The 25,031-nt window shown below is 37.1% G+C and overlaps 1 protein-coding gene across 6 annotated transcripts in view; it reads left to right on the top strand.

The window, feature by feature from the left end:
- fam13b (family with sequence similarity 13 member B) overlaps positions 1–25,031 on the top strand; it is a 65,618-nt gene that overhangs the window by 1,154 nt on the left and 39,433 nt on the right. For 4 of the 6 annotated variants that reach the window (XM_034883042.1, XM_034883043.1, XM_034883044.1 and 1 more), the window contains exons 2-6: positions 16,363–16,512; positions 17,961–18,168; positions 21,153–21,365; positions 21,857–22,034; positions 23,070–23,214. In XM_034883042.1, coding sequence (XP_034738933.1) covers positions 18,003–18,168; positions 21,153–21,365; positions 21,857–22,034; positions 23,070–23,214 — 702 coding nt within the window. In that variant the 5' untranslated portion in view covers positions 16,363–16,512; positions 17,961–18,002. The remainder of the gene's footprint in view (positions 1–16,362; positions 16,513–17,960; positions 18,169–21,152; positions 21,366–21,856; positions 22,035–23,069; positions 23,215–25,031) is intronic. The other 2 variants (XM_034883040.1, XM_034883041.1) reach the window with 2 other exon arrangements.

Below are 25,031 nucleotides of genomic sequence, written 5' to 3'. Positions count from 1 at the left end.
TATTTTCCGTATAGTGTGCTATTCTAGGCATACGTTTGTAGTACAAAAGGGTGTAGGGTACTGGGTGCATACGTGCATTATTGTGCAACAATTTTATTTATATATATATATATATATATATATATATATATATATATATATATATATATATATATATACAGTGCCCCAGGTTCCATCTTTTTATTTGTGAGGCTTTTGTGCTTTTCTTTGTCCAATTTGATAGTTCTTTGGACTGTTAGTTGGACAAAACAAGCTATAAGAAGACCTCCTATATAGAGTCAGACAAAACTATTAGTCCTTTAATGTTGACTAAATATGATTAGCAAAATGATTGTTTGTTACAGTCCTACAAAATGCCATTATCAACAAACCTAATGATGATTATTGCAGTTTTATAAAATAATAACTTCATTTATATTGCTTATAAACTGTGCACATACCAGTGCCTGAACCAAAATGTTGATATTACATTTTTAATATTAAATATAAAAAAGGAGCACAAAACGACAGTTGGCAACTTTAAAGAACGGCTTGTTTATTGCTAAAGCCATTTGGTTGAAAGGAAATGATTGATTAATAATGTAATAACAATAATTTATATCAATGACCTATTCGTCAGTAAATTCCTGGCAAACAACTAAAACAAGCACCAGATGGGAAAGGGTATTTTACAATATCTTAAAATGCACTGTCTGTGTGTTGTTCTTCCAACAAAGGCAGCTGCCTGCAGACTTTTACGTCTTTGCCCTGTTGGCACCGCGTTTTGTTACCCAACCCTATTTCCGACTTTAGTATCTCAGCAATAACCCAAACAACTTGACTTTAACTTGCAGCTTATTTGTGGAACATGCATGATCTATGGTCTTATCTGAAGGGCTTATGCTAAACATGGACTATAGCTCAGTAAAGTCTAACCTGTTGGCAAAACACAACTAGGTTATTGTGTAAGATACAGCAGATATGTCTATGGACAGGCTGGAGTGAAGGTCAACTCTGCAGTGATGCTGATTTTGGAAAAATGTTAGTAAAACTGTTGTTGAGTCAGCTGCTGTAGATACACGTTGGAATGATGGTGTATTACACTCGGTTAAACATAAGCAGTCTAATACATTAGTCCAGCAATAACTTCTTCACAAAGGTTATAGTCATTTCTTTTTTTAATTGTAACTGTTTTAGAGAAGTGTTGATTCAACTTTATGGTCATTTGGTCAGCTTGTGATGCTGTTGAGTTGTTATTCTGAGATGCTTTTTTAATATTTGGTCCACTCTATATTAATTAGATATTAGAAGCACCTGCTTAGGTTATTTCTGTACAATTTAACAACACCACAAACATAACATTCATAAACGATTCATTACAGGGCTGTGGTAGGTTTTAGCTACAGGGTTGCAAACAACATGAGATTGTTGAAACAAGTATTCTACCAATTAGTCCAGCAATTAATCGGATAAACATCCTTTTGCTTTATAGTAAATAGCAATAGTAAATGTATCAAAGAAAGATTTCAATTTTAGAAAAAGCAACATTGTTATTGGTTAAAAAAACAAATAGACCCTAATGTTTTTAAGCACTAGCCTTGAGGGCCACCCTGCTCCTTAATCAAGTTGCCAAAGTACTTTTTGGTGGCTTAAATGTAATGTAATGCTTAAATGTACACGTTTTCACAAGGCTGATCTGAGTGAAGTTAAGAAAGAATGAAGAATGCCAACATCATTGACATGGTCCGATGACATCATTCACATGCATGTTAAGTAGCCATGTGGAGGAGGCGCTGGTTAAGAGAAAGGGGCCGCCTTGTCTCCGCCAGTAGCTAAGTTTACCAATAGCTTTCGTTTGAGCTTGTTTTCTTAAAAAAATCGCTTTTCGCAGAGTAGCATGCTGTAGTTCTGTAAAACGCTGGACAAGAGGCTGCATGCAGACGTTAATGTTACCTTGTGTAACTTGTCCACTCTGTGACACGCTGTCCAGTGTTTTGCGTGGGGGGGTTAAGGTAAAGTGTTCCTAAACCTTCCGCTGTTTTCTCTGCCTGTCTCGTCACTTAGCCCTTCCCTATTTTTCCTCTCTTCCTTCATTTTGTAATCTGCGCCGCAAGTCTTCACGGCATGTGTTTACAGCAGCGTCAGCCCATTATGCAACTGTAATAATCAACCATGCGGAAACACAGTGGTATGCTATGTTAGTTACATTGTTTGAACGAAGCTTCGATGCAAACAATTTAGCATCTAGGATTTTTACTAATCAAATTTTTCAAGTTATTCAAGGAATCGTTTCAGTCCTAAATGGATTAATCTGACTGTTAATTGGTGGCGTTCTGATAGCTGAATGTCTAAACTATATATAAACATATATCGTCCCCAGTCTTAAAAAAAAAAAAAATTCTATAAATATTTTCAAGACCGAATTGACATATTCAAGTTGTTTGTTTTGTCTGACCAAGGAATCAAACCCCAAGTATATTCAGTTTACTGTCTTATAACAAAGAAAAGCAGCAAATCCTGCCTTTTAAGAAGTTGTAAACTGGCAAACATTTGGCATTTTTGCTTGAAGAATTACTGAAAAGATTAACTGATTATTAAAATAAATCCACTTGTTGACCGCCTAATCCTTTAAGCTTTAGCTAGGTGTTTGATTAGCCTAGCAACTCAGTCAGTATATTATTCTTTTTTTGACTAACCTGACTTCCCAGACTAATACAGATTGCAACTCCCTAGATACCGATTCACTGTCCAGTCTGGGTCTCTAAACTTAGTTTGAAAACATTGTTATAGAGCTAAAATATAATGTTAAAGCCACACATTTGAAAACGATTGGATCGCAAATGTGGAGTTAACTCAGTGAAGATACAAATTTAATTCAACCTCAGTGAGACAGAGGCGTGGCCATGGTATTCATTCTCATTAGGTGTACCTTAGCCGAACCTGTAGCCTTTTTATGTGAAGGTTTTCCATATGCACATAGCAATGGTGTCAAAACTCACGCGCACACACAGCAGTCACAGCAGTGTCCTAACCATGCAGCTGCCTACAGTGTGGGATTGTTGTTGCCAGGTCAGTGAGTGGTTTTAGACTCTGTGGACAGGGGCCAAGCTAAACCAAACGTGGTCCAAGTCTCTCTAAAGCTGGACCCACATTGCCAGAATTTCACCAGATTTAATCCATCTGCATTGTGTCACACCTGTATGAAAATGTTTATTAACCTTGCGTTTTATTGGTTAAAATATAATTAGCATTTATGATTAAGCATTTAATTATTGATTGCAGCATAAAATACAGTGGACAAAATAATAAGCTGACAGTAATTTTAAGGAGCTATCAAAGCAGTGCAGTTGTATAGAAATACAATGATGCAGGCAACAAAAGAAAACATCTTATCTAAAAAGTAGCCTTGGAGCATTATCTTCTGGTGTACATTAGGAAAAATAAGCTGAAAGTGGTGTCCCCGCAGTGTGGCACTGACCTGGCCCAAAGATTGTGTAAATTGAGATAGTCCGTCAGGCAGCTGAAATAACAAAGGCTTCAACAGGGGGAAAAAATCTTGTATTCGTGTTGTCATCTTTCCCCATGAAGATCAGGCCCACAAGAGCATTTTACTTTCAGATCATGGACTATGCATGTTCATTAGAAACTATAAAGACATAGGAAGACTGAAAGGTCTTTAATCGATGGAGAAAATAAATAATGTGACTTGCTGACACTAATATATTTTTCCTCATAAAGCACGTCTTTCCTTGCATTTGATTGAAAGCACAACATATTGCAAAATAGAATTTGATGAGTCGAAAATAGAAGTCTTACCTTGTGTTGGTTAATACAAAACATCGTTTAGCAGCCAGTAAATATTTTTCTATTGGGCAATATTGGTTTCACAGGACTTGGCATCAAATTAAGGAATTCCGTTGATTTGTCATTTCATTGGATTACCCAAAACAAACTTGCCATCTAGGCCTGTATGAATAATTGTTATAAAATCTTGATCTCGATTTACCCGGTTCACAATTAAATTTTTAAATAAGTTTGATATTTTTTTTTAAATGAATTTGATTCTCATTTAATTTTTACCAACCGACTGCATCACAAAACCTACTTTCTTCTTTGAGTTTTAAACATAGACTGTTTTAAAGCGCTGCAATGCTCTCCCTTCTCTTCATTGAAGCCTCTAAGTTAACAGGCTTGTGGTGATGTGCTATAGGTGCCAAAAAATATATATGTTTGGTACTGCCAATTTGTTTGGTTCTGTCATGGTTCATGTGTGCAATAAACATTACACTTTGTGGCAGAGAATCGTGATATCAATTCTAAGATAAAATCATGATTCATATTGTTCCCCGAATTGTGCAGGCCTATTGTAATCCGTTTATTTGTTATTTTTATGTTTTTCGTTAAACATATTTTCCTCTTTGCCAAAAGGATGTCACTTGGTAATGACAGGGGATTTGGTGAGGCAAGCTATTAATTTAGCAGAATCAGACAGAAACGATAATCTGGCTGGGTTAAAGTAATCTGGGGTTAAGCACAAGTTCTCAGTAGGTTTAATGGCAGTGCTCTGTAACTGTACAGCATCTCCTGAATGTGTCAAACTACAACAGAGATTGTGTAGTGATGAATGTCACATCACTAGAAATACAGGATAACCTACCTTCATAAGCTATATCTGTAACCTTAGGTGCCATTTTCTACCCTGGTTTGTGGACTTTTGCATTAGATTAAGTCTGTGCTTTTCCGCTTAAAATATATTTTAAAACTAAAGTGTGATAGGAAATTCCCAAGTACACTCTTTGTTCACACATTGGTATATACATGGTATATATTTAATATATATTTAATGACAAATGCCCACTCACAAGGTACCAGAGCTAAAAGTGATACTTGTAGGTTCTTTTTGGCTAGCCAACAGAGTTTAATTAATCAACTTTTTAGTGTAAAATATCTTTAAATGTTTTTGGTTTTTTTTTCTTCATAAATTGAGCAATAGAAAAAAAGATAACGGTGCTACATAAAAAGGGAAAAATACACCCAACATGTAACCATCAAATATTTTGTGATTATACTTAAGAAATTGTTAAAATGTTTAATATTACCAAATTGACATTTGTGCCCATTAGTTAAGCAATACTCCCACTGAGAGCTGGGCCAAAGCCACATGTAAAGATTTTGTAATTTATTCGACAACACCAAAAAGTGTCTTGTTGATTCAGCTTCAGTTTGATTTTATAGATATTCATTACAAAATAGAAGACACATTTGGGTCAATCAGTCTACCAGCCAGACCGATATCACTGTCTAGATACTGAGGGATCCATGCTCACCGTGTTGGGTAGACTGATGCTGTTTAAATACATGAGCTAATTGATTCATTCAACCTTGACTTCAGAGTTGAGCTTTCCTGGCTTGGACTTGGCAGTATAGTGCTGCTTGGCTTAGTTTGAAGAATAAAGTAATAATGTCTGTTTCCTGGCAGTAGACCCAGTGACCAAAAGTAGCCAACACTGCTCTAGAAGCATGTTAGACCCGGGGATGCTCCCTAAAAGCCGAAAATGTAAGTCAACCGTTATTAAGACACCTATAGTTGACTGACTTTAATTTTGTCGGTCAAATTACTTCACTTTTAGCTGTGTCACTGTACACATAGCAGTCTAAGAGTAACCGCATGGGCAAGTCATGTCTCAAAATAACCCAACCTTAAAACTAGCTAATAGAACGGTAATAGAACCAGAAGCACATGACAAATTAATTTGCCGAAGACACGCCTAGTCCATAGAGACAGAGAGTTGTTGCTTGCCTAATAAAGTAGTGCCTTTTTTGGAGCTATGCTCAATTGGTCATCTCTAGCTTTTGAATAGTTTGGATCCTGAACTTGACCGAGAGCCAATTTAATGAGTACAACATTGGAGTGATGTGCAACGTCCTGCTGGACATGTTCAACAGCCTTTGTCACATTTTACTTGGAGCCACTTTATCCAAACGGATGAGCAATATGTGTTGAAGGAGTGGACCAGACAATATTAGCACGAGAAGACAGCACTGTACTTTGGTCAAAAGCCACAGAAAACTTCTCAGCTGAGAGGCAATTTTAAAATGTGGGAACAGCTTACATGTTTACTGAGCAGTAAATCTAATTTAAAAGAGTTTAAACAGAACGTAGTCATGGTAAGTCATATGCAGCTCCTCAGAATGACCTCTGACGTGTGTGGTACCAGACACATGTTGGATAAAATTAAAAGACTCAGTGACAGTAAGAAAATCAGCATCAAAAGTGCAAGACATATTATCAACGTTAATATTAAAATCTCCAACCATAACCACTTTATCCAACCTAATAATAGAGGCTAAAAAATCACTGAATTAAGACAAAAAATTACTATTTGAACCAGGGACCAGTACAGCCTTATTTTATTGTCCTTAACAGTCATCTATAGCCTAAAGGTTTACAATCTTAGTCATGCAGATCAGGAACATTTTTATCAAATGAGCATTAAAAAACTTGTTTAACATAAAACAATAACCCGTCACTTCCTGTATGCTGCGTGAGACAATCCTTCAATCTGTACTGTCAGTCTGCATGGTCACTGTTTGCATGCTCTTCTGTCTGCTCATTTGTCAGCTACTCTCCCAGCTGGTGTTTTGATCTATTGTTTACACACAGTCACAAATGGAAATGACAAGACTAGTACTATCCTGTTTAAGCTATTTGTTCTGTGTTAATTGAGTCTCATTCAATATAATAGAGCGAAGATAGTTTATTCAACGATATTTAACAGCCTAGGGATTTCCTCAGTTATACGCTGTAATCTCATACCTCATGGCACCGTCACTGTTTTCATAGAGCTGTCAGCCATGTACAGAATAAAAGGTAGAGAGGGATCTTTTATTTAATGCAGCAAAGACAGGAGCATACTGGCTGGTAATTTGGTAAGCAGTGGTCTGGAAATTTCCATCGGTGTGAGACAGCAAGAGAGATGTGATATAGATCAATACTAAATCAATAAGGCTCAATGTCATTGTATCAGAAGAGGCTGTGCCCAGTGACTCTGGCAAGCTCTGCTAAGGCTGGAAGTTGTACTCCCACTGTTGCCAGCATAGAGCTGCACTTGTTTCCACTGTAGGCGTTTAAGCTTTTTGCAGTGTCACAACCCCTTAAGCCATCAAAGAATGGATCTTATTTTACTCTTTCCTGTACTAGAGCATTTGTATGGCATTTCAGCCCTTCTATTAAACGTAGTGGAGGGTGACATGAAACTATGATAACCTGGAGTGTAGTGAACCAGGCTAGTAGATCACCAGTTCAGAGAATCTACCTCCTCCTTCAGCAAATGCTATCAAGCAGGTCACTTAACCCTGGCAGTGGCAATTAACCTCTATCTACAGAAGGCTGTGGTTGCACTGTACCTATACAGTATGCGTAATATGAAGAGATATTTCTTTAAAAAGCATAGGCATCTTTTTTTATGAATACAGTATAGGTTAAAAAATAGAATGTCATGTATGCATCAGTGAGATTAGAACATAAATGTAATGTTTGGTCTATAGAATATAAGAAAACAACCAAAAACAATGCCATTTTAAAAATCGTAAGTGAAAGACTTCATGTTGCTATTCTAGTCTGACTGGACGTCCAAAAGCCAAACATATTCAAGTTACTGACATAGAAAACAAAGAAAAGCAGGAAATGAATCGCTGCCTTTGAAAACCAGGATACAGAAAATGTTTAAGATTTTTGCTTGAAAAATAAGTTAACTTTTAAGTAATAAAAAAGTTAATCACTATTAAAACAGTTGTCTATTATTTTTCTGTAAAACAACTGATTATTTATATCCTCAAGGACAGGCATATTCATCGGATCCTCAGGCTTCAAACGAAATCCACTTGAAGAAAAATCAAAAGAAGCAAGTGAGTGCAGTCAATTTACCACTACACAGTAGATTATATATAATGTATTATATAAAAATAGTAGTATATAGTGGTAAAATAACTAAATATAAGTAAATAAATATCGCATTATTTTTGTTTGACCTTCCCTATATCTTAAAAATAATAATAAGCTTCTGCTGGTTTGGTCAGAGTTAGGGATAACAAGGCCTGAAGAAGCCCATATCCCCTTAAGATAGTGCTTATTAATTTATTACTGACAGGGCTTGCCTGGGAGGAGCAGCTAGACTAGTCTAGGTCAGTGAGCGGCTGCTCTCGATTCAAGGGCAAGCACTGGCTTTACTGCCTCAATGTTCTCCTGCTCTGCCCCACTTTTTCCCCCTGCCATTCTCTTTCTGATACTATTTTATTCAGCATAAAATATGCAAAAAAATGCTGCCTCTCCTCTAATTTTTCCTTTCATCCTTCTACAGCCACACCCCCCTGCCTGACTTGACCTGCTGCTGTCTGCCTGTAAGACACAGAACTGTGATTTCAAAACTGTAAGCAAATGCTGACCCACTATATCCTATGAAGGCTGGAGGGTATCGAATGTAAAACTTTAATTTTCTCAAATTAATAATACATTGAACACTAATTAGTAGCTTGTTTTCTTGTGGAAACAGTACAGATAGACAAGCAAATAGACACCCCAAGTAAACGGAAACAGCAACAAACACAAAAAGGTGCATTGTGTGCACATCCAACCTGGGTTGTGTGCAGGACAAAACACAGCATAAATGTTTTGTTTTTTTGTTCACATTGACGTTTTCAAGGTCAATACATTGCATCACTAAATACTTCAGGGAGCACACAATTTCTGTGTGCACAACCTCTCCTGCATCTTAAGTAAACTGAAGCATGGGTAAAAAGGTAGACAGACAGGTAAGTGTTGACAGCCAGACAAAGAGGCAGACAGGCTTAGATTAATGTTAAAATTATGTACTCATCTTTCCAATTAATTAAACCGGTCTGGTAAAGTAGAGTTCATAATATTCAAATACCCTTGTCTTTACCTGCTTACTGCATTGCCATGATTCTGAGTCAGATTATTCATATTACCTGAAAAGGCTGCAATTACACCCTGGTCACATGACAAGCAAGAGTAAAACAGTCTGCAGAGGAAGTTGCTGCAAACAGTCCTGTATTGTGCAAAACGTGCCTTTCTAATGTTGCTCCCTCATGGGGCAACACCACTAACCTGTATAATCACTTTTAAAAAAATACGACAAAGCCATGCACAATAGTTGCATGGCTAAAAGGCCAAACACCAGGGTGTCAACTGTCAAGCAAGCAAAATGCCACCCGACAGAGATCACTGCCCTCCTAACTCCATATTAACATACTTGAGTAACAGAACATGTAAAATTTGTTGCAAAAGAAAGGATGCACCTCAGCACTGGAACCAAGCCTCGGCTGATGGCTTTGATAAATACACTGGATTATAGGTACAGCATGCCCTCTGCACATATTTTACTAATGTTACACAAAAAATGTAAGCTGAGAGTTTATTGACTTTAATATAAATGTTTACACCAGGCTTACTTATCATTGCTTTATGTTGTCATGGTAATTATTACATGTCACAGTATTACAAGGCTGGACGGTCATCAATGTGTTTGTCTTTGTTAAATATTACAGCAGATAATGAGCTTAAAAATCACATTTTAAATTGCAATCCCAATATTGGTGAAAACAAATCTCAATTAGATTATTTTCCAAAATCGTTTAGCCCTACTGAAAATCCAGTAAGCCTCAATAAAAATATCATAGCACATTTGGCCTCAAACTTGGCCTTTGTTTCCAACTAGATTGTTAAGTATATTACATAATAATACAGTACATTAGGAAATAGGTAATGTTACATAGAATGAGGTAAACATTTTTGGCCATTATGTTAAAAGAGCAATTTAAACTTACTATCCTAATATTATTGGCTATACATTATGAATTTACTCTTACCGCCACAAGACAAGCTTTAGGGCTCAGTGTAAATGTCGGATAGCTTAAAATGGACACAAGCCGTTGTTATAGGTGTTTCTTTAGGGCTTGTTAGGTGTGTGTTGTGTACTGTTTGTGTGCTGCTTGCAACACTTTAGATCAGCATAAAAGAACCTCATATTAAGCAAGTTATTAATATACTTCCTGTTGCTAAGCTTCTTACAGTTAAACATCCTGGAGGACTAACTGATCTAATGCTAGTTGAACATTATTCAAAATTCCTCCCATAGTTTTTAAGATAAATGCTCATAGAATGGCATCGAAGGTGTTTCATATGTCAAAGAAATACTTAAACCATATCGGCCTGAATATATGACAACCTTTCTTTTTCAACGATTGTTTTTAGAAAAAGTCTTTTTGAAGACACAACACACTAGTCTTGTTGGGAGTAGACTTATCATCCTTTTTTTCTCATAAAATTGGAACTTTTAAAATTCTTCCATTTGAGTGGAATGTGAGTCCCACATTTGTGCAGCTTGTCTCTCAGTCACATACTCACTCTCTCAGGCTCTTGGGAGCGATCAAAACAATACATTAGCAGTTAGCATTTTTCAGACTTTTTTGTTTTAAGCTCCTCATTATCCGTGAAAGTGGTAATACCTGGCTGCTGCCCGGATGAGTAGATTCAGCCCAAGGTTTGTTTCTGACCTCGACATTGGGAGAGGTTTTCGCTCGTCATGAATGTATTTTATTCGTGGCAGCAAAACATGAAAATCTTTGTTTAGGGACTTCCTAGTCAAGAGATCGGTTTGGTTGTGAGTAAAAAATGGATCTCTTTGGTTTTAAATTTATGTATCTTAATATAGATTGTATTGACTTTGATACACTATTTTTTAAAGATTCTTTTTTGGGGCATTTTAGGCCTTTTGACAGGACAGCTCAATGCTTGAAAGGGGAGAACGAGGGGAATGACATGCAGCAAAGGTCCTCAGGTTGGAGTCAAACCTGGCCCTGCTGTGTTCGAAGAGTAAACCTCTATATATGGGCGCTCGCTCTACCAACTGAGCTATCTGGGTGCCCATTGATACACTATTTTTAGCTATGATTTTCCCCTGGGGGATTGTAGACTGACGTAGATATCGGCTGAATCTTAACTTCTGAAAAGGATTCCTGCTGTCCAACCTTTCTTTCTGTCATGTTCCACTTCCCTGATTTTAGTTGACCATGACATTTTGGCTGGAGATGATAAAGTATGTAGGGTTTGACTGCTTTGATTTTTTTATTATTTTGGGGGGTTTTCCCAACATGATGCACCTTTTTGTAAATATTTAATCTCTTTTTTATTTTAGTCGTTCACCATGTTTGGATTGTGCTGAGGCTATTTGGCAGATCACAGAGTAATCCTAAAAGGGGTTTTGTTCTTGTATGTGATGAATGTAAAACTGCCTTTATAGAATATGATTGTACTCTTGTATTTGTTGATGCAGAATTTTGCTAAAAAGAAATCTGAACCAGCTGTCCTAAATGTCTCCCTAAAGCCTACTTCACAGGTTGAAACAGTATTGCACGTATTGAACCTGTCCCCTTTCTTTAAAAAGAAATTTGCTTTAACTGCTAATACCCTGCAGAGCGCTGCTTAAGCTTTATCTCTGGATGTGTGCAAGCGGCTCTTTTAGAAGCCAACTGAAATCTGATATACAGTAGGCTTTTTAAATGTGCTGCTGCCACCACTGTTATAGAGTACTGTGAATTAAGATAAAAAACCAAAGTACAGATTTCCAAATAGGTCTGGTGTATAACGTACATTGTGTTCTCTTTTCTCAAGGTTTTTAAGTTTATCTTTGTCCGTTGTGTTTCCTAAAAGTTTAAAGAAATTAGTTACTCATAGTATAACAATATTAACTTAATCTTAACTTTTGTTGTGGTCGGCTACCACAGAATGTAAAAAGTCCTAATTAGTAGTTTCATGAGTTTGAACGTTTGAAAGTTATCAGATGCCTAAACAATGTATAGCAGTTTATATTGTGAGGATTTTACAACTCTGAGAAGTTAATTTAGTTTTGACTATTGCAATGTAAACAGTAGAATTATCCGTTTCATATTACACAGTAATCCACCAGAAATGAATGAGGTTTGCTGACATGTCTGTCTTAATATGGCTTGTCTTGTTTTGTCTCCCCTTTTATACTTTTCTCTGTGTTCTTATACTCTCTGTTGGCCTTTTTTTCTTCGGGTCCTAGTTTTTTTCTTTCTCACTTACTTTTTCTTTCTCTTAGTGCACCGCATTAACTTTCTCTGTTTCCCTTCTAACAATGTGCCTCATTGTTGAAGTGGAGGTTGTCAAGCATGATATCTGAGATTAAGACACACATACAGACAGAGCCATTCTAGACTGTTCCATTACTGACCAAATCCTCACTACAGAGGCCTTTTTAGGGTCAGTTTTCATGGCAGACAAGGCATTGGTTTAGGAACATTGAGTTACCTAATCTGAGTGTCATTGTCCTCTTCTGTCTGTTACATCTCAATGTTGAGCTTGGCAGTAACCGGACCACCCTCGCTTAAAAGTTGTTTGCACTATGGTATTGTGCTAGTTAACCCCTCAAAATTGTGGTCGTCAAAATAATCAGTTTACAACATTTTGCAGTACTTAATGGTTTTTCATATCCATTCAGTTTTTAGACTGGCTAAACCCCACCCACTCTGTCTTCGATTTGATTTTGCCCTGCAGCTCAGTCTGGAAACCTGCACCTGTTTAATTCTCCTGCTTCAGTTCACAATTTTAGGGGAACCAATCACAAACTGGCTTATATACCTGGCGTGCTATTTGCGAGTTTAACACGATGATGATAGAGAAGATACCAAACAGCTTTTTGTTTACATTCAACATAGCAGCGGCCACCGACCGCCACCAATCTGTTGATGCCGCTTCGTCACCTGGATCGTTGGTCTGATTGGTTGAAGGACTTTCCAATTGCTTACAGAGTCATTTGAACTATGCCTGTTGGCTCAAATCTATAGAACTTGGCTTGGTCTGGTGATAGCCAGATAACCTCTTTTGATTTCAATACCTCAGTTTTGGCCCTGTACCAATAAAAGAATTTCAACTCCAATAGTGGGATTTTCTCTAGCTTTTAAAGAGGCTTAGGACCTAGCAGTTGAGTTGGTTTTGGAAAGAATAGAGGCTGAAGAATGCCATAAGAGGACTGGACAATCTTTATGAGCAAACATAAGACTCCTGACACCCACCTTTTTATAAGCATAAGTGATAAGAAAATGTTGAATACGCTGTTGAGAGTTCAGTAAGATGGGAAAAATGTTTTTTTTTTACAGGAATAAACAACCAATATCAAAAGATGTTTGGGTTTTACTATCTATTATTAATAATTATAGTAAAAATAACCTTGCAATAAATAATCTGTAATCAAAATGTCATCAAATATCAGCAATATCTGTTCAATGTACAGTTAAACTTGCAAACCATATCATGGGTATCCAGGTAGTTAGACTGACTAGTGGAGGTTGCAATGACTATGTCTATTAATGTGACCAAAAGCTATGTACGCTATGACTCGGCTCAAGTGAAAGCTGCTTCCATATTGGCAGACTGCTCTATCCTGTCTACTCCTGGCATATTGTCTGTGTACCAGTGAGTCATACAAATTTATAGGTCAACCTCTTGAAGTACCGTGTAGCTTGCAGGTGGAAGTGAAGTGAAGCTTACCCTAATAGTTTTGGTTTGACTGAAAAAGGTGGAGGAGGCTAGACCAGGGCCTTTTAAGGCAGAAAATAAGTACTGCCTGTGCTATAGAAAGGTGAAAAGATTAGATTTTTGTTTTTGTTATTTTGTTCTATGTAGCTCAATAGCTTCTGCATTGCACCTTTACTGCTCAGGTATCAGTCCTACCTAGAGCTATTCATTATAGAAATGTATTGATTTATTAGTAACCTTACACATCTGGTTGGAATTATGTGTTATTATGTGCGTTAAATAAAGATCTATTTTTAGTTTTTAAAGAGCCTTTAGCCCATCTGGCATTGAACTGAATACCAAAGAAACTCTGAAATTCTGCAATTCTAGATCATCACTTTCCCACTAAACGGAGTAATAACATTTACTGTACTTAAAAGGTCACAGATTTAGGTTTTACAATAACCAAAGATGTTGAAAGCCAAAGTTAATTATAGTATCAGAATTAAAATCATTTCTGACTGTGAATTCTTTTTTTTACTGCCATTTTCATACAACATAAAAATGTTAGACTGAATGAATGACAAATTGTTTATCATTCTTGATTATTCCCTTGTACCTTAAATAGTTAAAATAGCTTTTTCCTTGTATCTGAAATGTTTGAAGCATTGCCAGACTGCAGTTTTGGGGTTTTACATCTTTCATACCATGGCACAGGATTTTATTTCCACGTTGTAGTTGCCAAAACACTTGAAAATGCTTGTTGTTGGGCGCCTGGTTAGGTCACCAGGTAGAGCGTGCGCCCATATACAGAGTCTCAGTCCTCAACTGCACAGGTTCAGTTCCAACCTAAATATAATTCCCTCTTTCTCCCTCTTCTCATTCTCTATCTACCCTTTCATGTCTAAAAGTTGAGCTGTCAGAAATAAAGGCCTAAAAATGCCCCAAAAAATAATTTAAAAAATAGAGAGAAAAGAATGCTTGTTGTAAAGAATTGTTTGTGATTGTATTTGCTGATTTATTGATTCATTTTTTTGATTATTTGAGGAGCTTTGGCCACTGTTAGGATTTTCTGCTCTAACTCTTAACTCATAGATCTTAGCTGCTTTTAACAAACCCTACATATCCAGGCTCAACTCTGTGCATGTGTGAAAAAGAAAGACCATGGTTTATTTCCAGCAGGTGTATTTTTCCTTCTTCCTCATTCTCTCTCTCTCGTCTTTCTGACTCCATAACACTCTCAAAAACAGAATTGTGTTTTTAATATTTTACCACAAGGCCATAGTCTCAAATATACCAGCTAAGTCGACAGTTTTTCTTTTCATGCACACTTTGACAAACCAACACACATTCACCCTTTCATACAATCTGCCATATACACACACACACACACACACACACACACACACACACACACACACACACTTGACAGCCACATTTAGTGCACATAGATAGATAGCAGCAAAATTATTCACAAAGCACAGAATATAAATATAAATGAAATATTAGGAAAAATATACATACATACATACAATATACATGAAATAAAAATATGAATATAATAAAAGAACAAATATTTGAATAAGCACAGGATGGGAAAAACAAAAAAGTGTACCTGCTTAAATAATATGCTAAGATGAATGCTAAATGTAAGTAAACCAGTTATGCAGGTTGCCCTTAGTGCAGTGGTGTGGTAAAAGTCTTATCTAGCACCAAGTGATGAAATGTTAAAAAGTGTACTGTATACTGTACAAGCATACATGCTTGCATGCTTAAGAGGCAGCAATTAACAGTCACACACTTAACATACACAGATTCAAAATGACAGTTTGCTCGCATACACATGCACAGACATGCAAGACACACAAGCTGACAAAGCTTTCCTGCCTAACCGGTATCAGTTAAATTATTGTGTTTGGTCCTCACCTCTAGCTGACACTTGTACAGCATGACACCTCAAGGCATGGACAATGGGGGGGGCGTTGGGTTGGAGTGTTCTGCATCTTGCAAAAAACTAAAGAGATATTTACCCTTAAGCACCAAAAACGGTAAATGAGGAGAAAAGAGGACCTCTGAGGCCTGTAGTACAAATCAAGATCAACATTCCACCCGGCTTCACCTTTACTAACAACTGTGGTCCCGCATAAGTTGTGTCACAACAGTGGTTAACAACTAGTTTAATCAACCCAGAGTTGCCCAATCCAGCAACCCACACAATCACAAAGAAGAGGCGGTGCTTGCACAGCATGTCCAATCACAAACTACTTATGGATGTATCTTGATGGAGCAATTTTTTTATTTACATTTCCAAGATAAAAAAAAAATACATATAAATCTGAGTTAGATTTTGACATATACAGTGTTTGTCAAACAAGTTTTAATCACATTTCTTTGTCTACTGGGGTGTTTATTTTGTAGTCATTCCATGCTTAAGCCTTAAACATGCTTTTGAAAGTCACCTTCGCTTAAAGTAATCTTCCGTTTTTTTATTATTATTAAGGAACGTTTGTGCTGCACAGAAGAAGTACTAGCATGGAAGTCACTTTATGTGGTGCCCACATTATGTTGCAGTGAATGTCCGTGTTGGCACGGTCCCCGCATCTCTTATTTTGATTTGTGTGTATAGCAAGATTTTTAAAGTTAAGTTTGTATAACTGGTCAATGCAAAAGCATACATTGTCTTTTATGATTGTAAACATACCAGGAATTGTTACTTAACAGATTCCATCTATTTTTCTCTCCCCACCTCTGTCTTCACCCTTTCTTTTTTGTTCTTTTCTTATGTCCCTCCCTCTTCTTCTTTTTCTCTCTCTGTCTCACCTTAGTGTAGCTAGAAGGGAATCCTGCAACAGGGATTAGCGGTCCGTCAATGAGGAACTACCGGCTCATCTTCTGCCACAACCTAAAGCAGCCATAGATGGTTTGGTGGTTCTCTGGCTAGGGGAGGAGAGGACACACACTTTCACTGCTACACGGTGAGTAAACACACATGCAGGCACATCCATTGCTGGAGGAAGGAATGGACCCACTTAACTTTGATCCGATTGATTTTGACATCTGATATAGCCAAGGCTTATAAACTAAACTGGGCAACAAAATACTAGCTGATTCAGCACATTAGTTCTTGTAAGGGAAAACAAGAACAGTAACTTTTGTCATGATGCTGAACATTAGCGCATTGCCACTCTGAATATGATGTAAGAATAAAACATTTCCTGTACACTGACTTAGACAATTTACTTACTAAAGCTTTATGTGAAAACAAAAATATCCTTGAATTCCTTACTAGGAGTTCTGTTGTGTCATCTTTTATAACAAGATGACCTTAAATACAACAAACTGATTTTAAACTGGTTATCAGAGTAGTGAAAGGAGCAACAAACAGCTGACCACTTTGAATCTGTTGTAATTTTGATTAGTGATAACTCTTTTTTATCTTTAAAATACCAATATTAATTGACCTATACTGTAAGCTTAACTGGAACAAAAGCAGTTTTCATTTTCTGTTCCTCTTCCCCCAATGAGTACACTGAACACCATCTGCCACTGTTTGCACTCACCAAACAACCATCATCAAAGTCAAACTTTGAACAGACATGATTGTTGCGCATTCATGCTTGCTTTGCATTGATTTCCACCCCTTTGTCTAACTCAGGCATTCACGCATCACATTTGCATGAGGATGGCAGAGGACATGACAGATACTGTAGGAATGGGAATTTAATTGAAATCATGATTATGTAACAAACTGCTGACTTTCACCCACACTGACTCATGTTAATATAATGTAAAACATTCCCTGTGGGAGTAAGAAGGAAGTTGATACAATACTACTTTATACAGGGGAAAATCCTAGGGTGCTAATTTAGCCACCCTGTAATTTACACAGGATATGCGGGACACCTGCTTCATAATCCCTGCCTGACAGCAACACCACCACTCAGATACTTTACCTAAATCTGTCTCCCTCTTTTCTTGCTATGGCTCCCCAAATGCAGGGCTACATGAAACCTATATTTTGTTTAAACCGTTTTGTTGTTTGGTAGTTTGAATGCAAACATGTCCTAAGGGCTCATTAAAAAAAGTCTTTTGACCCACTTGATAAAAATTTACTGTTTTGGTCATATATGTATTCAGTGGCCATTGGACAGTGGACTTTCCCCAGTCACAGACGCTATAACATATACTCTTGCTCCCAACCTCCACCTGTTATTCCTCTCCCTTTAAGGACTAAGTGTAAATGCGTTTGCTGACCAGTGACCCCCCCCTCCCCTTTCTTCTTTTCTTTTTTTTGTTAAGTGTAAGGAGGAGAAGTTTGCAAACATGACAAAAAATGATTTACCAAGGCTCTTATTTTGTAAATCATTCCATCTAACTTTTTTTGTCTGGTCTCCCTCCTTCTGGGTTGCTTTTTCCCCTAAAGACGTGAGGGCCTTGGCGGGGTTGTGGTGAGGAGGAGAAGGCAATGAGGAAGAGTGTGTCTCCGTTGCCATGCAACGAGGGCGGTAGCTCGGCCAGCACCACACGTGTTTTTGGCGTTCCTTTGGAGGAGGTGACGCGCACACACACAATCAGTGGCCATGAGGTTCCTGCACTGGTGAAACACATTGTTGACTACATTGAGGAGCATGGTGAGTGATACACACACACACACACACACACACACACACACACAAATAAACACACAAATAAACGCAGGGATGCTTAAACCCCAAAACCTCAAGCCACTTCTTTTGCTACCATTTATTCAAATTTAGGATTTTTTTTTTTTACTTTTGGGCTACAGATCTTTTGTTTAAAATCATTTCATATTCAATATGTGCTCATATACATCAAATCAATATTTTCAAACCTAAAATATCAAGGAATACTGATGACGCCGATGAAGCAATTTCTGTAAATTATAATCCCTGATGACCCTAGAAAATCTGTCATCAAATATATTGGCTTGACTCATACACACCCACATAATTTGTTTGCAGAAATTGACTAAATGTATATGAGTGTTAAAATCTTCTTCCGATTTATTCTTAAATATAATTAAAGATTCAAGAGTAAACTAATTGTTGATTTAATGGAAAATGTTAACTGTAAATTCTATACAATGCTCAAAATTAAAGTACAAAGCATAAACCTATACAGTTATTTACCAAATACTGAATGAAACACAATCTTTAACATCTGGATGTTCTCCACTGTTAACATCCACCTACATCCCCCTGCAGGTATCGAGAGCTTACATTATTTTGTAATTGCCCTTGCGAATATGTTTGATTCATCTCAGCTTTGTTAAAAGCGAGAACATGTAATTTTTGAATGAAAAAATATGATAATTTCTTACTCAAACAAAACATAATTTATTCTTTAAAACCTTATATTCAGTAACACCGGACTTTGTACCTTCATGGAATTTTTCATGGAAAAATGCAGAACTGTAGTGACATTTCACATGATTTAAGATTGAAATGGGAAAGCAGGAATAAGACTACCAATACCAGTTTCAGCCCACTTGAATTCCACTATGTATCACTTCTAAGTACAGACTTCTGAGCACTCAGTTCATCTGATTGTTTTCTGTAATGTTTCAAAATCCCAAGCACGCCCTGTTGTTGTTGACTGCTTTGCATCTTGATAAACCAAAAATATGTCGTTAGCAGAGATCCAGTTTATGTGATAAGATGAACTCTGAATGCACTGGCAGACAGAGCCACGGTCCGCTTCCTTCTTCATTACATAACCGCTCTGTCAAATACAGCTGCACTTGTGAAAACAGTGGAGAGGGGAACCGAACAAAGTCCTGGCCTAGGTTTTTCTGACTTCCCCCGTGGAACATGTCTCTTCTTTCATTCTTTTAAGACTATTCTTTGGGCCTTTTTTAGGTATTTACTGACAGTACAGCTGAAGGAATGAAAGGGGAGAGAGGGGAAATGACATGCAGCAAAGGACTGCAGGTCGAAGTTGAACCACGTCCTGTTGCCTCGAGGAGTAAACCTCTATATATGGCGCCCGCTCTACCAACTGAGCCATCTGGGCTTCCGGAACAGAGAGATAAAAAAACTGTTGCAGTAAAATGTAGTTAAAAAAAAGAAAGAAATTAAACTAACCAGCCACAGACCTAATATATCTGCATTTGGTTTGTATTGGTACTGGCTACAGTATATAACACCCTCAGTTCCAGTTTTGTGTTGTAGCACATATAGCCCTCAGATAGGCATCTAACTAATTAATCCTCTTTGTGTTAAGGATGCATTGTTGGTGAGAACCCTGAAGAAATGGAGAAATTAAGTCATTAACATTTGTTTAACTTGTTTCCTATGTCTCAGCATCTGTGCAAATTTGCATAAGCATGTTCATATCCATTTGAAGAATTGATTTACTTTGTGTCTTACAGTAAAAGCAATTGATGGCTGTAAAAAGGCCCCCCGAAATAAAATAACGTTCAGATTTAAAGATTAAGAGAAAGGTATCCTGGATATATCTAATACTTATAGAAAGTAATACCAGTGTGTTGGATAGGTGTTTTACTTAGGCCGGGGGGTTTGTGAAACATAATCAGCACATCAACAAAGAATGGTGAACACACATGACAAGATTAACAATGGAAAACCTTCTTTTTCTTATTCCTTTCTTAGTCTTCTGTGTGGAGATAGTCACAAAGACATTTTCTTGCAAAACCAGTTAGTGAATTTTTGAACTATTGGAATGAAGCTTCACCTCAATTCCCCTCACTTGACCAGTGAAGCAGATTGGTGGTTTGTGTGACCCAGGGGCTTCTCAACCATATGAGGTTATGTAATAAGTCTTTAATCCTCTCGGGCCTCTGCTGGCACATTAATTAGAGTGGTGCTGCCAGTCCAAAAGTTATTTAGCTGGCGAAAAGACCTTAATCTCTCCTATTTTATTTGTGTGTGATGTCTGAGGTTTTAGTAGGAGCATGGTGTTAAAAATATGTAGGAAAAGGGCAGTCTGATGTAAAACAGAGATAAGAAATGGAAAGCACTTTAAGGTGTGTGTCGGACCAAAGCTTTGGCATCTGTGACAGATTTAATCACTCATACAATACAAAAAACAGGGTCTGACTGTCTTTCTGTTGAGAAATACTTTAACGAGGGATTATCCATGTTTTTATATAATCGTTGATCAACAATATAGTGAGGACATCAGCTATTGTAATGTGAAAAGGTGTTTTATTTTATTTTTTATTTTGGTGCTCTGATTGTGGCCCTGTTCTGAGCTGGTATTAAAATCTGATCTGAGTGATCGGATCACAAGTGGACAGCTCAAAGTACAGGGGAATTTATTCCATTTAGTTAGGTAAAGGAGCGAAATCTTAATATAAAAAAAAACGTTTGTCCTTTTAATCACAAACACTCAACACTAAGTGACATGTCACACACAGAAATGATAACAGTCAGTGTAGTCATGCCTCCAGATGAACTACCTAGTACTAACTACTACTACAAACCGGTATCTCACTCAAAACAGCATGGATAGTTTTTTTTTTTTTCAAGTTTGTATGCGTGTGGAAGAACCAGTGACCTCAAATCCCAGAAAAAGTTTTTTTTCATGATATGGGCACTTTAAAGTAAGTAATTATTGCTGAATGTGTCACCAGGTCATCTGGACCTGGAGGGGCTCTTCCTTGTTAATGGCAATGCAGAGCGTGTGGATTGGCTGCGCCAGCGATATGACAGTGGTGAGGAGGTGGAGCTAGAGAAAGACGCAGACCTGGCTTCAGTGGTCAGTTTGCTCCGACTTTTCCTGCAGGAGCTTCCTGAGCCTGTTATCCCAACAGCGATACAGGGGCACATTCTACAGCTGCACCAAGGTGTGTGAGAAGGATTACTTTTTTTGCCACTTCTCATGCAATTTCTCCACTCACTCACTCACCCCCACCCTCTTTCTTCTTTTTTATCCACTTTAAAACCAACATCTGATGTGTTCTTATTTTGCTCTATTTTGAAGTTAGTGCATGATGTTAGTTTGCATGTAGCAGAGAATTTGGCCTTTTTTGCCACTCTTATTTCTGGATTTTTATCTAAATTGATTTTGCAAAACCAGGTACGACTGTGGTCTTGTAGACATTAGTTATTTGAGCTGTGAGTACGATGATATGATGATGATGTATTTCCAAGTACAGTAAGGAAAAGGAGCGTTGTAGTAACATTGAATGCAGCATTAAGAAATCGTACAAGTTCTAATAGTAATGATGACTATAAAAAGCCTATATCAGTAAAAGTAATTACAGTATGTACAATATGTACAATGTTCAAACTCCCATGTAATCATAACTGATGTCCTACTCTTAAATATCCCCAGATTACAGCAATGAAGAGGATCTGTGTCGAAACTTGAAGTACCTGCTGCAGCAGCTTCCCCAGCTGAACTACGGGTTGCTGCGTTTCCTGTGCCGCTTCCTGGCCAGTGTGGCTTCACTTCAACAGGAGAGTTGGAACATTGGGACACTGGCTGCTGTCTTCGGACCAGACATCTTCCAGTAAGATGCCTGCAGTAGGGCATGTCTGACGATTATGGTTAATAATCGCGATCATTATACTTTTGCAAAACAATCTGATCTGTCAAATACTGAGCTAAGGGCGACCAAGTGTATGTTTTTTCTGCTTGACAAGTATTTATTTAAAAGTTCCAGACAGGTTATACAGGCTTTTTGATTGTTTGCATTTCCATAATGCGCATAAAGCAGTAGAAGGTGTGGATCTGCAGGGTTGAATATGTATTTAAATTTCTTGTGTCAAAACTGTTATGTTATTTGGTTGCAAATCTTTACTGGTAGTGCAAATGGACCCATATCATCAAATCATTAGAAAGTGGAGACCTATGAACATTTCACATTTCACATTTCAGCAACAATGCATTTAAAAGTGCATTAAGGAGCAATTAAAAGCATGCAAATGAAACAGGCTAAAATAGAATAACATACAAAAATAAAAGTCACAGTGCAGTGTGAACATTTATTTGATTTAATAGGTTGTATGAAAGAGCTCGGAAGGTGAGAAGGGGGTGTTTTATTTTGTGTTGTGCGTAAAGTGTTTTTAATTAAATAACTAAATGTTCTAAGTAAATGGGATAAATAGGTTTGGGATTATTTTTACAACGGAAATACAGTATTTGTCATGACAGAGGGAAAATACCGGGGAAAGTTACCATTTGTTAGCAGCACAGAATTTCAGGTAGCGGTAAAAATGTGAACGGTACCCAACCCTACCCGCCACTTTAAAATCGTTTGGTTGGCATTAGTTCTGCCATTAAAAAAATAAAAAAAAATAAAAATAAAAGACTATTTTTCCTTAAAGTCTTCTTTTAACATTTTGTTTAAATCTCTTCTTGTTCTCGTGAACCCAGTATTGTATATTGTCTCATCTCGTGAGCTGAGGGTTGCATCACACCCCTATTAGGCATAAGCATTCAAACACAGGCACTTATACACGTATTTATTCAGCTATTGTAATTATTTTAAATCCCATGCGAAGCAGCGTACAACAAACACAACACACTCGTCTTTTGTTTGCAGTCTGTCAACAGAAGGAGAGGACCTTCGAGACCAGGAGTCTGTCAGCAGAGTTCTTGCAGAGCTGTTGGACAACCAGGATGGCCTGTTTGACTCAGAGGACGACGACGTCTCCACCACCAACGACTACAGCTCCATCAATGAACAGGTACTGGCCATCATCTTCTTCTTCATGTGTCCATCATCCAGTGATTATTGAAATCACTTCAACATTTGATGTTGTATAAAATAAATTGCATGTACTTTAATATTGTTTGACTTTGCCAGTGGAATCATTAGGACCATATTATTGCATTGTTTTACAAAATGCTGCAAATTGTGATTACAAATCAACAAAACTAGTTGGCTGTATGTTGATATGCTCAAAAATCTTGGATTAAGGATTTAAATAAAAAAAATCATTACTCCTAATTGTTTGCGTTACCAATAAAGAATGCAAGAAACGCTCAAAATGTTAAAGAAATTAAAAGTATTACTTCACAGTTCTACTACAAGTGGCTTTGTGGATTCCATTTATACTACTCTGTAAATGTTACACAACCAGACTCCACTGAACAGGGATTAAATTACTACATTCTGTCTATAAACAAAAATCTCTTACAGTGAAGAAAACCACAGGGAGTCATTCAGGAGGATAATTATTAGTTCGCCGCAGTACTTGTGTCGTATGGAAATGTATGTACTCACTTCCTCAAGCTATTGTGGTCCAAAAGTTCTCAATTAAAGAAATATCTTTCATAATCTAGCCACACCCATAAACAAATACTGTTCACAGCATTGATGAAATGCTGAGGTGTGCTAAAGGTTCAGTGTCGAGATCAGAGTATGAATGCTGAGAGCATATACCAATCATTTTGCTGTGCTGAACTACAAATACCATTTGTTGTCTTACATTAGACCGACAAAATGTAACTAGCAGACTAAACAAGGCATTTCCTTTGTTGACTAGCAACAAAGCGTCGACAGAAAAAGGAATGACATAGTAACACTTTATTTTACACTGGCCTGATTAAAGTGTGTCATTGTATGATAACATATACAAAGACAAAATAATAACCCTTGATCGGTATCTCACGTTCCTTTCTGCTGTAATTTCGGTCACATTTAAGAGAACATTCTCCACCATCGCAGGGCCATTATAAATAGCATGCCACTTTTAAGATTTACCGTATTATTGTTTTTTGGTCAAATGGCCTTTTGAATGGGAGTGCTACTGGCACTTTTTTTTTTATAATTATATTTATTGTTTTCAACGTTTTGACAAACAAACAAATACAATACAAGACAAGAACAAGAGAACAATCCAGCTCTTAAAGTTACATACCTATATACGAGCATATGCGTACACATACACACATATACATACCTACCAAAGAGAAAAAAAAAGAAAAAGAAAAAAAGGACAGCAGTTGGAAACAAATGGTCAATACCAAAACATCTCAGATGTTTACAATTCGGTCATCCTCAAATTACAAATCCTCTCCGAAGAAGAACCGAAGTTTCAAAACCTACATAAGAAATAAAAGGTTCCCAAACTTTATAAAAGTTATTTTCTTTATCGTGCAGTTTGCTCGTCAAGTAGTCCAGAGATATATAGTCCAGTACTATATTTAGCCATTGTGATTTACTTGGTACTTTGTCAGAAATCCAATTCAATACCACACATTTTCTTGCACAAAAGGTTAGCATTCTGTAGAGTTGACGCTGATATTTACCAGTAATACCGGCATTGGTTAAACCAAGTAGGAAATACAATGGGTTGAATTGTGTGCAAACAGAGAAAATCTTATCTAATTCACATTTTATTATATGCCAACAATTTTGAATTTCCCTGCAGGACCAGTAACAGTGTGTAAGACTACCAATATCCACTCTACATTTTAGACTAAATGGTGAGAGGCTTGCATTGAATTTACTTCGCTGGGAAGGAGAAATGTGCGCACGGTGTAAGATTTTAAATTGTAT

The sequence above is a fragment of the Etheostoma cragini genome, chromosome 10 (assembly GCF_013103735.1).
Source record: "Etheostoma cragini isolate CJK2018 chromosome 10, CSU_Ecrag_1.0, whole genome shotgun sequence".
Classification (NCBI taxonomy): Eukaryota; Metazoa; Chordata; class Actinopteri; order Perciformes; family Percidae; genus Etheostoma; species Etheostoma cragini.
The sequence above is the reverse complement of the archived record's forward strand: the minus strand, read 5'-3'. Positions and strand labels throughout refer to the sequence as shown.